The sequence below is a fragment of the Triplophysa rosa genome, linkage group LG6, assembly GCF_024868665.1.
Source record: "Triplophysa rosa linkage group LG6, Trosa_1v2, whole genome shotgun sequence".
Taxonomy (NCBI): Eukaryota; Metazoa; Chordata; class Actinopteri; order Cypriniformes; family Nemacheilidae; genus Triplophysa; species Triplophysa rosa.
Window position 1 is genome coordinate 320,353 of NC_079895.1, and position 14,981 is coordinate 335,333.

Here is a 14,981-nt window from a genome sequence, read left to right on the forward strand (position 1 = left end):
GAAGATCGCCACGGAAGAGAGAAAACTGCTTCTGGCGCAGAGGAACCTGCAGTCCATCCGCCTCGTCGCCGAGTTACTGAGCAGAGCAAAGGTTGGCAAATCTCTCTTCTGAACGTCTGGATATGTGAGGTTTGAACCGCGTGACATCACGAGCGGCTGATGTGTGTTTGTGTCTCTGCAGACTCTCAGACAGCAGCAGACGGAGCAGAAGAGGGCGGAGCTCATGCGCCTGCAGCAGCTGGAGGAGCGCAGGCGGCTGCAGGAGGAGGAGCTGCGGCGTGTGGAGAGCGAGAAGGCACGTGCGCTGGAGCTGCAGCGGAAAGAACGCGAGCTGCGCGAGCGGCTGCTGGAAAACCTGCTGAAGAAAAGAACCAACACGCAGAGCCACGACAGCGATCGTGTCCTCACCGATCTGCAGGCGTGTGACGCGCCGGTGAACGGTGAGATGAAACCTGCGTCTCTGGTCAAGACGGAAAACCAGGACAGCAAACCAAAGATGCAAGAGAAGATGACAAGTGAGGAGCGGGACAGGCCACAGAGAGAGAAGAGGAGCAGAGAGGTGGAAAGCGACAGACGCTCGCGTCGCAGCGGCGGGGGGCAGAGCCGGGATCGTCACGCTCGCAGGAGTCGCTGCAGTCGCAGCAGAAGTGCACGGAGACGCAGCAGGAGGAGCGGCAGTCGAACGCGACGTGATCGCGGGAGGCGTGAGCGAGCGAGTCCCGACCGCTGCAGGAAATACAGTCACGGCCAGAGCATGAGCAGCAGTCGCAGCAGTCGCAGCTCGAGTCGGTCGTCAAGCAGAGGTCCACGACGACACACTGACAGCCGCTCCAGACGATAGAGAACCTGTCGTCCAAACACATCCACAATCACTCCAAAATACAAACAAAGAGATTAAAGACAGGGGTTTTTTTTTTGCATTTTCAGCAGTTAGTCCCCCCCACACACATTTCATTACTTTTACAGATTACTTTAAGAACAATTTGAATTGGTATTATTTTATAATGTGTTCAGATGGACTGGTTGGCCTCACGAGGACTCGTCAGAAGAAGATGAGGTCTGAAGTGATGTTGGATGAAAGACTGGAGTTGTTATTGTTGGTGCTCTTGCAGTGGATGTTAAAGACACACAATAGATTAAAGTGTTTATTACTTGAATTTTAAAGTATAGAAACAGTAAGAGTCAGTGCTGGTTAGTGTAAGACTCTTAAAGTGACGGTTCACCCAAAAAGGAGAATTCTTTCATCATTCACTCACTCTTGTCATTTCAAACCCGTATGACACAAAAGAAGATATTTTGAAGAATGTTGTTAACCGGACCCCATTCACTTGCATTGGATTTGTGTCCGTACAATAGAAGTGAATGGGTGCTGGTGCTGTTCGGTTACCAACTTTCTTCAAAATATCTTCTTTTGTGTCATGCGGAAGAAAGACAGCCATAGAGATTTGAAATGACAAGAGTGTGAGTAAATGATGACAGAATTTTCATTTTTGGGTGAACTCTCAATTTCACCTCATTTAGAAGTTTATGTTGCTTGTTGTAGGACTGCGATAAAGAATCAACATTTGTTTTCTTCTACACGAGTATGATGTTTGATTTGGATTTAAACTTCAGTATTCAATGACAGCGGAGCAACACTTGTGACAGTCACAATAAAAGTGTCCGGATCTCAGCAGCGTCTCTCATGTGTCATTCATCTGCTGGAACACAGGTGATGTTTGTGCATCATTTCAGTCTTGACCTCTAGACGTCATGAGATGACATTCACTCATCTGTTCTCAGCGTTTCGTCTTAGTTTTACAATAATACACGTGAAGATTTGATGTTTTGGACCCCGTGCACGTATTGTGTGGGTTTGTAATCTGTATAATCGGATTATGTGGTGAGTTAAACTCAACAGGAGCTCAGCGTTTCACACACGGGATCTGTTCTCTGGTCAAATGGCCTCAGCAAAAGATGATTTATACCCAAGAAAGATTCTGGATTATATGGAGGGCTTCTTGGTGTCAAAGGTAAAGCTGTAGATGTAGATCTAATGCTGGACAGAATTTACTCTTTCATTTAAGTTTACACATGTTGTGCGGATCTTTTAATACAGGATCTGTTTCATGAGATGGTGTCTGTGAAAGTCTGATCATTTCATTTTAGCTCGTGACAAATGCATGGTGCTGTCAATCGATTAAAAAAAATTATCTGATTAATCACACGTAACATGAATGTTTTAAAATATACTTTTACAATCTAATAATTTCACATTTAATCTTCAAATGAAACGGATTTCTTTAACAACATCATTTTATGACTGAAAGCCAACATGATTTTTTATTTATTTTAACATTAATTATAGTCATTCAAAAGTACAATTGAGAGCTATCATGTCTAACAGATAGGAAATCTACAGAAATTTCTCAAACACTTAAACCGTCTTTAATGCGAAATTGTAAATGAAATGCAGAAGAATTCTCATTAAAGCTACAAAACACATTGAATTCCTCTTTTCTTTTGTTCTTTGACTAACATTAGTGACCGGAGTCACAGCAGTAGCTTTAAGAACGCGGCCCCTTTAAGAGTCTCTTTACGCAGATGACGCCACTCCCATTTTCACAACAAACATTAATCGCATGAGTTAACGTTGACAGCCTAGTCTTAATGAATAATAAAATCCGTTTTATAGTTACAGTGTTAAAAGTAAAGGTGTTACATGATGCCATGGATTAGAAGAACTGTTTTTGGCTGTATGGTTCCATAAAGAACCTTCAGCTTTCTGCTCTTTGTAGTGAGGAAAAAGTAGTTTCGTTTTTTTAAACTCCGTGACCGTGTTTTTCTGTGTTTGATTGGCAGACTCTGTTTGCTGCATGTGAGCTGGGCGTATTTGAGCAGCTGCACGCGTCTGCGCAGCCGCTGTCTGCAGTCGAACTGTCGCGAGCTCTGGGCACGAGTGAAGATGCCACTGAGAGACTTCTGTCCGCGTGTGTGGGTCTCGAGCTTCTCAACACACACGCAAACACTGACGGTGAAGGTACAACACGTTTACAGTAACTTACTGACTATCATGTCGTCAACAAACATCAAGTGATTTCACTTTCTTTACAGTTTTGTTCAGTAACACAGAAATGTCGACAGTGTTTCTAATCGAGTCCAGTCCAAAGTCTCTGTATCACTCGATTCAGTACAGTTCCAGAACCATCTACCTGTGCTGGCATCACCTGACCGACGCCATCCGGTGAGAAACACACACGTGACTTAGAAACACACTCAACGCATGGAAACTCTTGACACGTGACACACAGATGTGTTGTTGTATCATCGCAGAGAAGGAACGAATCAGTATGAGAAAGCTTTCGGAAGAAACTCCAAAGACCTGTTTCAAGCGTTATACAGGTGAGCGAGCGAGCGTTTCAGAGCCGTTTGTGTGCAGAAATGCATGAATGCTTTAAGAAAGCGCGTGTGTGTTTCAGGTCTGATGAGGAGATGGTGAAGTTCATGCATCTGATGAACTCTATTTGGAACATCTGCGGCCGTGACGTCATCACGGCGTTTGACCTTTCACCGTTCAGAAGCATCTATGACCTCGGAGGTGAGCGCGAGGTTCATGTACACCTGAATGAAGCCACAGGATGGCGCTGTGGAGCTGATCGTGTTGTGCCATCATCCTCACACACACACACACACACACACACACACACACACACACACACACGAGAGAGAGAGAGAGAGAGAGAGAGAGAGGTGTGTTCGACTTGACTCCAATCACAGCGGTGAAACCAACAGTCAGAAGCTTTTTGAACTCCGCTGGATTCACTGTTGACTCACAGATTTGAGGTGTGGTGCTGTTGAGGAGCTGCTGTGATTTAATGAGACACGTGTTCACACACACACAGATCTCTGATGGTTTCAGTCAATCTTTCTTTTGGACATGACGTAGTTTTGTTTGATGGGGTAATGATCCGTGTGGTGTAACGCAGCAGGTTTTTAACATCATGAGAGTCGTTTCTGGTGTAGATGAGATGAAGTTTGGTGTCGCATTCATGTGTTTTCATCATCAGGATGCAGCGGCGCTCTGGCCAAACACTGTGTGTCCGTCTATCCTGAATCCTCCGTCACCATCTTTGACCTTCCAAAGGTCGTGAAGACATCACGAGAGCACTTTGTGTCACAGCGAGACGACAGGATTCACTTCTATGAAGGTGTGAGAGAATGTGGTGAAATGGTTTGTCATTAGCTGTCTGTGAGTGTTCGTCTGCACAGTGTATATCTGTAATGTTTTAACGTGTGTGTGTGTTTTGTTTGTTTAATGAATATAAACGATGAATCATTTAGTTGAACGCATGACTGTCTTTGTGTCTCTCATGACAGGAGATTTTTTTAAAGATGCTCTTCCACCGGCGGATCTTTACATTCTCGCCCGGATTCTGCACGACTGGACAGACCAGCGCTGTGTAGAGCTGCTGAGGAAAGGTTACCAGTCCTGTACACCAGGTACACACACACACACACACACACACACACTAACAATGTTTATTTACAAACATGAAATGCAGGAGGTTTGTGTGAAGGTTTGGTTTAGGGGCGAGGGTCACAAGATGCAATATACAGTTTATACAGCATTACAATCATTATGACTACAAAGACCCCATAAAACATGAAAACGTGCGTGCGTGCATGTGTGTGGCACCAGCTGTCAAGCAGGAACTCAATCTCAGACATGAGTGAGCCTGACACCAGCCAAGTGACACACACACACACACACACACTCATGACAAACATGATGATGGTGTGTAAACAACACAACACAGCAGAATAAATCAGATTCAGAAGATAACACCTGTGTGTGTGCGTGTGTGTGTGTGTGTGTGTGTGTGTGTGTGTGTGTGTGTGTGTGTGTGTGCGCGCGCACACAGGTGGAGGTGTGTTACTGGTTGAAGCTCTTCTTCATGAAGATAACAGCGGTCCGCTCACCGTTCAGCTTTATTCACTCAACATGTTGGTTCAGACTGAAGGTCGAGAGCGGAAGGGTTCAGAGTACAGTGGTCTGCTCGCGGCTGCGGGCTTCACCTGCGTCCACATCCACAGAACCGGAAAGATCTATGATGTCATCCTGGCACGCAAATAAACACCAACATCTTCATTTCAGATGATCAAGACTCGCAGCCGCTCAAGCCATGACTGTAATAAATCATGATTCAGGATTCTTTACAGCTGCATTCTCATCATGAAATGAAAATGTGTCTCATTGTGTACCATTCACCACTGAACACACGACAATCTCGGTAATCCTTCAGTGAAAGTCAAAACTAACACCTGAAATCATGTTTTCAGCTGATTTCACACAGACATTCAGACTGGAGTTTATATCACACAGTAAGATCTTGACTTCATGTCTCATGAGGTCAGTAAACACTGCATTGTTTGCTTTATTTACTGTTATTTGTTTCTTTACAGTAAACTACAGTACAGAGCAGGGATTGAGTAGGGATCAATGAGAAATAAGACTCGCAGCATATACAACTTTTGTTGAATGACTTAATTTCCATACAACAACAACTTTATTCAAATGTGCGTTACTTTCAAAGTGAAAATAAAATAATCACACTTTTAGTTGACTTTTTATGTACTTCGCAGCACTCTTATGTAGTACTGTTCAACTTCAAGTTCATTATAAAGTCTAATCGGGCCAGTAGTATACTTACAAATAGTGTGTTGTAACTACTGCTAGTACTTTAAATATACTTAATAACTAAATAAACTTGAAGTACTGTATACTTACTTTTGTAAGTGTTGTTTCTCTCTTATATCTTATAAACCTTCAGTTTAAAAAGACTGAAATAATGTTTTGACACGTGTCTCCCCAAGAGATTCAGAAGAGATGTCAACAACGTCTCAAACTGCTCAGATTTGTACCTCAGATTTTCAAAGTGAACATTCAAATATTAGAGATTTTAATATGAACTTAAACATTCTCAAACCAGATGATTTTCTCCACATTCATTTGTCCAGATCTCCATTCTTACTGTCGACAGTTGACTCGTGTTTTATTTATTTCAAGGAATTTTGGGAGAAACATCCGAGACGAGGTTGAACTCTAAATGAGAATTCTAATTAAACCAAGAAATGAGCTGTGACACCCCTCATGCAGGGTGGGAATATATAATAGCTTTACATTGATATAAATGATTGATTATTTCCTTTCTGCAACAGAATATTCAGCATTTATTATACATGTGTGTGTGTGTGAATGATTCAAAACGTCAGCGGCTCTGACCAGAGAGAGAGCGATTGTGTGCATGCGTGCGTGTGTCTGCAGGTAGGTGAGGAGTTTTATTTATTTAGTGTGAGAAGTTCTTGAATCCATCAACAGATCTCACATGGATTTACTTTGACCGCAGCAGTACTGCAGTAAACTAACACGGTTTACCCTGAACTATAAAAACCCAACAGTCTTTCTCTTTCTTCTCTTATATTATTCCAAATGCATACTTATGCATGGTTTCATGCATTTCATTTTTTATACATTTATGTTCATGTGATGTGACGAGCGAGTCATGCAGTATGATGTCATGTAAGATGTCTGTCTTTAATTCATACACAAACAGTCATAAAGAAGATTACTTCAGATGCACTGGACTAAAATCAGACGTTTCTAATAGACAAAAATAGGAACAAAAAGGTTTTATGTCTGATGTCTCAGCTGATGGATCCTGATGGAAAATATCAGGTCATCGTGTTCAGAGATGTGCGCAGGTGTGCTAAAATGTTGTTTCAAACGTGTATTTTGTTTCATGTTTAACATGTACTTTTGCTTCTTACGTCTTTCTGAAACCACAATTTATGTTCCTTAAAGGGACACTTCACCCAAAAATGAAAATTCTGTCATCATTTACTCACCTTCCAGTTGTTCCAAATGTGTTTAAATGTCTTTGTTCTGATAAACAAAGAATGCTTATAACCAAACAGATCTCAACCCCCATTGACTCCCATAGTAGGAAAAAAAACAATTCCTACTATGGGAGTCAATGGGGGCGAAATCTGTTTGGTTATAAGCATTCTAACAAATATCTTTCTCTGTGTTCATCAGAACAAAGACATTTATACACATTTGGAACAACTCAACAGTGAGTAAATGATGACAGAATTTTCATTTTTGGGTGAAGTGTCCCTTTAAAGCATATTTAGAACATTTTGTCTGTTATAGTTGTTGTTCTACTGTTACACTTAACACAAACATTAGATTTTGTGTGTGTCACAGCAGCAGATGTTTGAAGGACTGCGAGAGATGTGACTCATACAGACTCGCGCGTGCGTACAGAAGACGACTTCACATTTATCTTCAGTGCATCAGAAGTGGAAAATTATTTTTACTCTCAAGTACATTTTCAAATATCTGTATATTTGATCAGTGTTTTTACTTTGGAAATATAGTTGCTTAACAACATTATAAAGGGTATGTCTTCTACTCCACTGCATTTGATAAACACGCTACATGTTGGTTATTTATGATAGGCCTATTGAAATTTTACTCAAAATTTGTACTTGAGTAAAAAAAGGAATCATTTTTAATGTACTTAAATATTAAAGTAAAAATGAAATATATATATTCCCCCCCAAAAGTACAAATGTAAAATGTAATGTAAGTAAAATGACTGAAGTACTGTCCACCTCTGAAGTCAAAACCAGAAGAATTGATCATCACAGACTCAAAACACCTTGAAACCTTCCACCTGCTTTCTCTGTTTGTATAAGAGAAACACTCAACACAAGAGACATAAATAACACCAGACAGACAAACACACACAGCCCATAGCATCAGACCGACACACATCATCACACACACACAATCTCTTCTGTTCCAGAGGCCTCCACATCATTCACTTTCATTGTGTTGAATGAGAAACTCTGAGACCAACACATGACTTTGTGTTTCTCTGTTCTATAACAGCCACAGTCAGTGTACACGTGTTTATAAATATGAACGGCATCACATCAGTATATTCTGAGATGTTTCTGTAAACATGACAAACAGATTCACAGACGGAGAACATTAAGAAACGCTTTTCTTCATCTGAGTGTCTTAAAACATCACAATCATAACACAACATGAAGACAACAAGGACTCTTGTATTAAAGAAACATGACGGCTTTTATTATTGCAAATGTTTTTACATGGAACATTCTGGAAGGATATTGAGGCTTTTTTTAAAACAAAAACAAGTGTTGCTGTGTTGAGCAGTTATTGCATGATCAGAGGCTTAGAAATGACACAAAGAAAGAATATCACAGTGACAACATGAAATAAACAGAACAAACTTCATAATGCATAATTCTCATACGGGTCATAGCTTAAAGAAGAATTTTGTTTATGTCATATTGTTAACTTTGGTCAAATATTTCCAGTATTTCCCCAGATGCATCATATCATCACAGCTGGCAGAAGGAATTCAAGTTATATTTCATACAGACTGCAGGAAAATCATTCGGTCAAATCTATTGACCAACCCTTAAAACTCATTTCAAGTTTAAGCAAATCACGTCACATTCATCCCAAAATCAAACCAAATGAGCTTTTCTCATCTCGGTGTGCTTGAATTCTTCAGAGTTTTTGAAACATTTGCTAAAGTGCATGTTAACACACAATCACATATAAACATTTAACAAATCTCTCATGTTTCACATTATAAGATGTTTTAAACCTTTAAAAGTGACGCGAAGCTTTACAAACACAACAGACATAAAGATACACATTTCATTTGACATGACACCGTGAGAATATTTAATACACATTTATATCACAGATCTACACCTTCCACACAACACAGTTGTTTTACGGTTTGGAGTTGTGGTGTTTTTATCATTAAGTGGCAGGTTTCCTTGAAAAGGTTTGTTTTAAGAAAATCAAGACTACATTTTACCGCAGGTAATGAAATGATAATATAATAGAATGACTTAATATAATTTATATTTAACATAAAAAAAGTACAGTAGATGAGCTGTTTGCATATTCAGTGAAAAATCTGACATTTATCTTCCCGCTGTTGTGAAGATATTGCAGTGCGTTAATCTAAACTTATGACAAAATTCATTTTTGCAACCATGAAATAACATTTTAAGAACAATCTTTAAAGGCCATTGCAGATCCACTCATTTAATATTTCACACAAAGATTTGTAAACAAAACAAAAAAACATAGAATGTTAGTTCATCAAAACCCACTTTCACAGAAGATCACAGATAATGTGTGATAAAGTCCTATAAAGTTGATGTGCTTGTTATATTACATGTGACACAAACGTTAACGTTTCGTTCTCTGTGCGTACTGAACCAAGAGTGACATCATCACGTCTACATTGAGACTGGAGCAGATGAAATCAAAAAAATATCTTTTTGTTTGTTAACATTAGCTAAAAACAATGAAGAAAACACCTGCAGCATCGATTCATCTGAAACAAGATAAATCAATGCAGAAATACACTGTTTCGTCATGTCATGTCATGTATTAACTCGTGTTTATGAATGAGATCTTACCGTGACGAGTCAGCAGAAAATCAAAGCCTTTTCTCAATAAATAAAGCTTGATGACAGTGTTTTAGTTCGTAAACGTGATCATGATATTTCACAGTATAATAATGCATCAACGCTGCGACACAAAACATGCCCTCAGTTATTGTGCGTTATATTGATGTTGTGTAGCTTATAAATCGCTGAAGGTCCAGTGATATTACCATCACAACTATTGTCAATGTGAGACTTTCATTCCTAAACACGCGTGTAAATGTCACGGTGAGATCAGAACACAGTCAGAGTCGATCCTGCTGGTGAAATCCCTGCCACTTCTGTCCGTGTTCTCAACTCAACTTTATTATTATTATTTTTTTGTTCTGATCAAAAGCGAAAGCTTGATTCACACAACAGATGAGAGGTCAGCACAGCGAGGTCACAGATATATTTGAGAAGCCAGGATATGTCTCTCTGGAAGACAGTAACACACAAACACACTCACAGTGTAGAGAGAAAGTTTGTGTGACGCTCTGAGCCCTTCTCAAACAAAACCGCTTCCATCATCACACCGCAGCCAATCACAGTTCTTCGGTATCAAGACATTGTCAACACAAAGAAATGGCATCAGCATGAATGCGAGATTCGTTGGTTTGGTGTTGACTCGAGTCATTTCAGTTCTCGTCTGATGTGAGAGTGAAGCTCCAGTGAATGCTGAAGGTTCAACAGATCGCAGGTGTTCTGCCAGAGTCGTGTGTGAAGATCTTTATCAGAAGAGTTTGGTGAGGAGCGAACACATCGTCCTTCATGCAGATAACATCCACTGACTCGCTCCAGATGAGGAGAGACCGCAGAATAAACCGCCGTCGCTGCCCCGTCAGCTGGAGTCTGATTCGGATGAAATATACAGTATATGATCACGTTTATGACGGATTCAAGAGTGTCCGTTCTGTTGTTCTGTTGATCGATACACTTCAAATACACCAGAATGACTATTAAGTGAATTAAGGATCTCTAATGTTCTTATTATAAGAGTATGAGCATCATAACAACATCATTATTCTAACAGAACCTGTGTGTGTGTGTGTGCAGTTGTGTGGGTGTGAGTGCAGTTGTGTGTGAGTGTGCAGTTATGTGTGTGTGCTTATTTGCAGTTGTGTGTGTGAGTGCAGGTGTGTGTGTGTGTGTGTGTGTGTGTGTGCAGTTATGTGTGTGTGCTTATTTGCAGTTGTGTGAGTGCAGGTGTGTGTGTGTGTGCTTATTTGCAGTTGTGTGTGTGTGTGTGTGTGTGCGTGTGTGTAATTGTGTGCAGTTGTGTGTCAAGGTGTAGTTGTATGTGCGTGTGTGTTTGGGTGTGTTGCAGTGAGCGGCGTCTGGAGGGCAAAAGCTTCCGAAAGGTCACGTGATGAGGTCAGAGCCCTAAATGATTCATCATGGTACAAAACAAGTGTGTTTAAATCTGCTCTGTCAAACACTCCTATCTGACAGCAGAAGCTGCGTATGAACACACTCAATAAAGATTCGGTTCGTCTGTTATCTGTGATCAATATCCACCGAATCGTGACCTCATAAAACCTGTCAAGAACATGTCGGTAAACAAAAACAAAACTAAGACTTCGTAAAATGGCTTTAATGCAAAATAATTCTGTAAAAACTCTTAATGTATGTTAAACAGGCCTATTTCTTTTGGGCGGTTAAATGGATTTTGCAAAGGAATGTGATGATGAAATCTCACCTTAAAAAAGAAGCGTGCGGTGAGTTTGTGTGCGTATCGTGCGACACAGCGGAGATGAGAGTACAGGCCTGTGTTCACCGCACCTGCATCGACAGCACTGACCGTCACCGGCGCTCCGCTGGACTCCAGCTCACCACACACACGATGTGTGAACACACAAACAAAAACTGACCATCTCACAATATAAACCATCATCACAGGTTCATTTCACGAACCTATAAAAACATTTACTGTCCAATCCAAACTGTTGAAGGATAAAAGACTGTGGACAGCATCACAGTGTCTGGTGTAGACGCGGTTAAATCTGCCCAAATAATGTTCGACCGCCCACAGTTCCAGCGTCAACTCACAGCACACACGACGAGTCTTTCTCACTCATGTTGTGCGTCGCAGGAACGAGAAGCCGTTTATACGACGCAAAACTGTTTATGCGTTTAGCCGTTCGTTTCGAAGGAAACGGCGTTTTAGGGGACTGAAACCACAAACTTTTGAAAACGGCTCTCAAAGTGCAACTTTCTGAAAACGCCGCCGTTTTTGCTTCCATGTAAACTGCAAGACGGAACTTTCTGAAAACGACGTCACGCGCTCGCGTATTACGCGCTCAGTCGCGTGAGGATATATGTAAAACAGCGCTTTTCTTCTAACAAATCAAAAAATAAGAGAATCAGAAGTTTATTTCAGCAACACTTGGTTTCTTTGCCATATGTCATTCTTACTGGAATGGTAAATGATATCCCATGGACGTTATCACACAAATATTTAATGACAAACAAAGTGGAAGAGGTTACCTTCAAATGGATTCATAGGTTAAGTGTTCTCTCAAAAAAAACTAAAAGATGATATTGATACAAACTGCTCTTTTTGTTTTGAGAAACTGGAAACATCAGTACATTTGTTTTGGAATTGCAGTTATACAATGACATTTTGGTGCGATGTTCTTGATTTTATCAAATGCCACGTGAACCCCAATTTTGTATGTATAAAAATGTTATTTTTGGTTTTTACAATTGTCAAAAAGATGAAAATTATTTTATTAACCTTATTTTTTTCTACTTAAGTATCATATCCACAAATGTAAATTTTCAAAAAGCAAACCGTTGTTTTTGATATTCAAAATTGAAATGAAAATGTACTTCGAATCTATTGAACACTACAGATTCTAAAGCAACAAGGACAATGGATTTATTTGAGGACTTGGCACTCAAACTGGCATTTATTTTATTTATTGTTTTATGATGGTAAATGGATGACAATGATGTATTGTTATGTTCTAAGCAAAGAATAATTAAAAAGAAAAAAAGTCGCGCGAGTATAGCCAAAACAATATGGCGGCTTCCCGTGCTGTGAGCTCTCGCTGCTCGACTGTGTATTAACGTTTCCCCGGCAAAATGTGGATTTGCACCAATAAGACCAGCGGAGCCAGACTTTAAACACACATATAGGTCGACCAGCGGTATTAAAAAGCACGTTTGCCTCACGGTGCATGTGTTTGTGCCAAGGCACATCCTGTTTCTTTACACAACAACATCGCCATCCACTGGCCTGGCGTGCATACTACAGCATTTTATCCGTTATCCTGGATCCGTGTAGATGCAGACCGTTTTGATAAGGAAAATCTTTTCAGTTTTTTCGTATAAACGTGGCCTGAGCCACATGATGTACAGCATCATATCATTGATCATGTCAGAGTATAGAGATATAGACACCAGATAACTGTGTGAAGTCATCCTGACCCTTCAGCATCACATTCACACCATCAAACACAAGACAGTACACCTACAAATAAAACCACCAAAATCATGTACTCACTCTCATGACCTCTACGTGACTTCTGTGGAACACAAATGAAGATATTTTGATGAATGATGAACTTGTATACGACGGTCATTTGATGGAGTGTGTGAATTCTCTGATCATCTGCTGTGTTCTGCAGCAGTGCTTCTCAAACTGGGGGCCACAGATTTTGTGACATTCAAACATGAGGAAAAATAAGACCACCAACAAAACAGAATTGATGTTTCAGCATTGTATAACTGAATATGTTTTTGGTTTAATTCAAATGTTTAGTTTAAGATTATTAGTCATTATTTGGGGGGCCGCAAAGCAATGCACTCTACACAAAGGGGGTCTTACAACAAAAAAGGTTTGAGAAAAACTGTTCTGCAGGACACAATGAAGAGTTAACTATAGACATAACCAGAATGAATGAATGAATATGACCAACTAATATCCAGTATCACATGTGATTCAGAACATAACCCCCCAAAATTCCCTGATATTAAATTCCACTGCATTTTTACTCCAGGCAACATCTGATGTGATCTGATCTCTTCTGTTTTTGATGTTTTGCTTCAGGTGTGTGTTTATTTCATTTCAATAGGAATGTGTTTTTAAACCCACGCGTTTTGAAGGTCATGTAGACGGAGATCAGCAGCGTAGTGTGCAGACGAAGAGATGTTGAGGATTCTAGAATACGACTCATCTTTCCCAGAATGCACCAGGGTTTCCAGCAGCAGGCGGGTCAACAGGAAGTGACCCAGGTAATTGGTGGCAAAATGCGTCTCAAATCCATCCACCGGTCTGCCTTCAGGAAGCAGCATCGCACCAGCTGAAACACACAACACCGCCGACATCTCAGAGACACATCTACACAAAACTCAATGAAATCTTCTGATGTGGAGATTACAGCACAGATCGTATACGACACCAGGCATTTTGTTTTGTTATCAAACATGTAAACAACAGCAAACAACACATCTACACTGTGTCTATGTGTCTGCATCACATCACATGCAGAAATCAGTTGAGTCCAGAGAGTTTTCACACACGTGTGATTTTAGGATGACAGTACCATTATTGATGAGAACGTGCAGTGGACGACCTCGATCTTTAAACCTCCGGACAAACTCTCTCACTGACCGCAAAGATGACACGTCCAAAAACTCAAAGTCCACTGTTAACACACATACAAACAACACCTTTAATGTAGAAAGAAACACAGTTTGACATTGTTGCAAAGCAGCTGAACAAAAAACACAGAGTGAAACAAACACACAATAAATAACTACATTAAGAATTAATATAGAAATATATATATATGTATAAAATAGACTGGATGCCGCAGCACGCTGAGAATTTGACGCATGCTTGTGCTGCATTATCAAATGCACCCAACAATGCATGAAATAGAGCTTGTGTAGCTGAAGCGTGCGTGTGTGACTCATATCATCATCATCATCACTACACTACATCACTACAATCATCAACATACAACATACAACATAAGGCACAGTCATCATTTCTTCCCTGTTGAAAAAAAAGCATATTCTGGTTTGGTATGTTTTTATGCTGGTTTATGCTGGTCCTTAGCTAGTTTAAACTGGTCAAACCAGCATCAAAACGAGTTTCTTTCTTCAACAGAACACAACTCCATTGACTTCCATTGTATGAATACAAAACATTTCTCAAAATATCTTGTTTGTGTTCCACTGACCCTTTAAATGCTGTATACAATGATGCTGTATACAAAATGAGTAAACATCCTTAATACAAGAAAATAATCTGCCAATAGGATCAGCTTTGTTTTCTGAGGTATGATTGTGAAATAATCTTGATATAAGAAAGTGATTTGTAGAAAACAGTGGATGGTTGTGTAGCACTCATTAATCATGCAAACAGAGCCAGAGGACGATCGACAGAGAGAGAGAGAGAGAGACAGAGAGAGAGAGAGAGAGAGAGACAGAGAGAGAGAGAGAGA

The 14,981-nt window shown here is 40.2% G+C and overlaps 3 protein-coding genes across 3 annotated transcripts in view; 2 read left to right on the forward strand and 1 right to left on the reverse strand.

The window, feature by feature from the left end:
• The window catches only part of akap17a (A kinase (PRKA) anchor protein 17A), a 6,755-nt gene extending 5,083 nt beyond the window's left edge, over positions 1-1,672 (forward strand). The window contains exons 3-4 of the mRNA XM_057335615.1: positions 1-91; positions 182-1,672. The exon at positions 1-91 is cut by the window's left edge and continues 150 nt beyond it. Of these exons, the coding sequence (XP_057191598.1) occupies positions 1-91; positions 182-841 (751 nt within the window). The 3' untranslated portion in view covers positions 842-1,672. The remainder of the gene's footprint in view (positions 92-181) is intronic.
• A 128-nt stretch (positions 1,673-1,800) lies between these two features.
• Positions 1,801-5,770, forward strand: asmt (acetylserotonin O-methyltransferase). The gene is made up of 8 exons (XM_057335607.1): positions 1,801-2,012; positions 2,842-3,019; positions 3,094-3,223; positions 3,313-3,381; positions 3,459-3,577; positions 4,047-4,187; positions 4,357-4,479; positions 4,902-5,770. The coding sequence occupies exons 1-8, from the start codon at positions 1,941-1,943 to the stop codon at positions 5,111-5,113; spliced, it is 1,044 nt and encodes a 347-aa protein (XP_057191590.1). The 5' UTR covers positions 1,801-1,940; the 3' UTR covers positions 5,114-5,770.
• Positions 5,771-8,130: 2,360 nt separating this feature from the next.
• The window catches only part of LOC130555258 (dehydrogenase/reductase SDR family member on chromosome X-like), a 22,864-nt gene continuing 16,013 nt past the window's right edge, over positions 8,131-14,981 (reverse strand). Inside the window, exons 4-8 of the mRNA XM_057335324.1 lie at positions 14,076-14,177; positions 13,625-13,832; positions 13,034-13,055; positions 11,225-11,353; positions 8,131-10,377 (exon numbers count right to left, since the gene is read on the reverse strand). Of these exons, the coding sequence (XP_057191307.1) occupies positions 10,159-10,377; positions 11,225-11,353; positions 13,034-13,055; positions 13,625-13,832; positions 14,076-14,177 (680 nt within the window). The 3' untranslated portion in view covers positions 8,131-10,158. The remainder of the gene's footprint in view (positions 10,378-11,224; positions 11,354-13,033; positions 13,056-13,624; positions 13,833-14,075; positions 14,178-14,981) is intronic.

Coding starts and splice junctions, on each gene's coding strand:
- asmt (XM_057335607.1), top strand. CDS start 1,941: ATGGCCTCAGCAAAAGATGATTTATACCCAAGAAAGATTCTGGATTAT. Junction 3,578..4,046: donor AAGCATCTATGACCTCGGAG/GTGAGCGCGAGG, acceptor TTTCATCATCAG/GATGCAGCGGCGCTCTGGCC. Junction 4,480..4,901: donor TTACCAGTCCTGTACACCAG/GTACACACACAC, acceptor GCGCGCACACAG/GTGGAGGTGTGTTACTGGTT.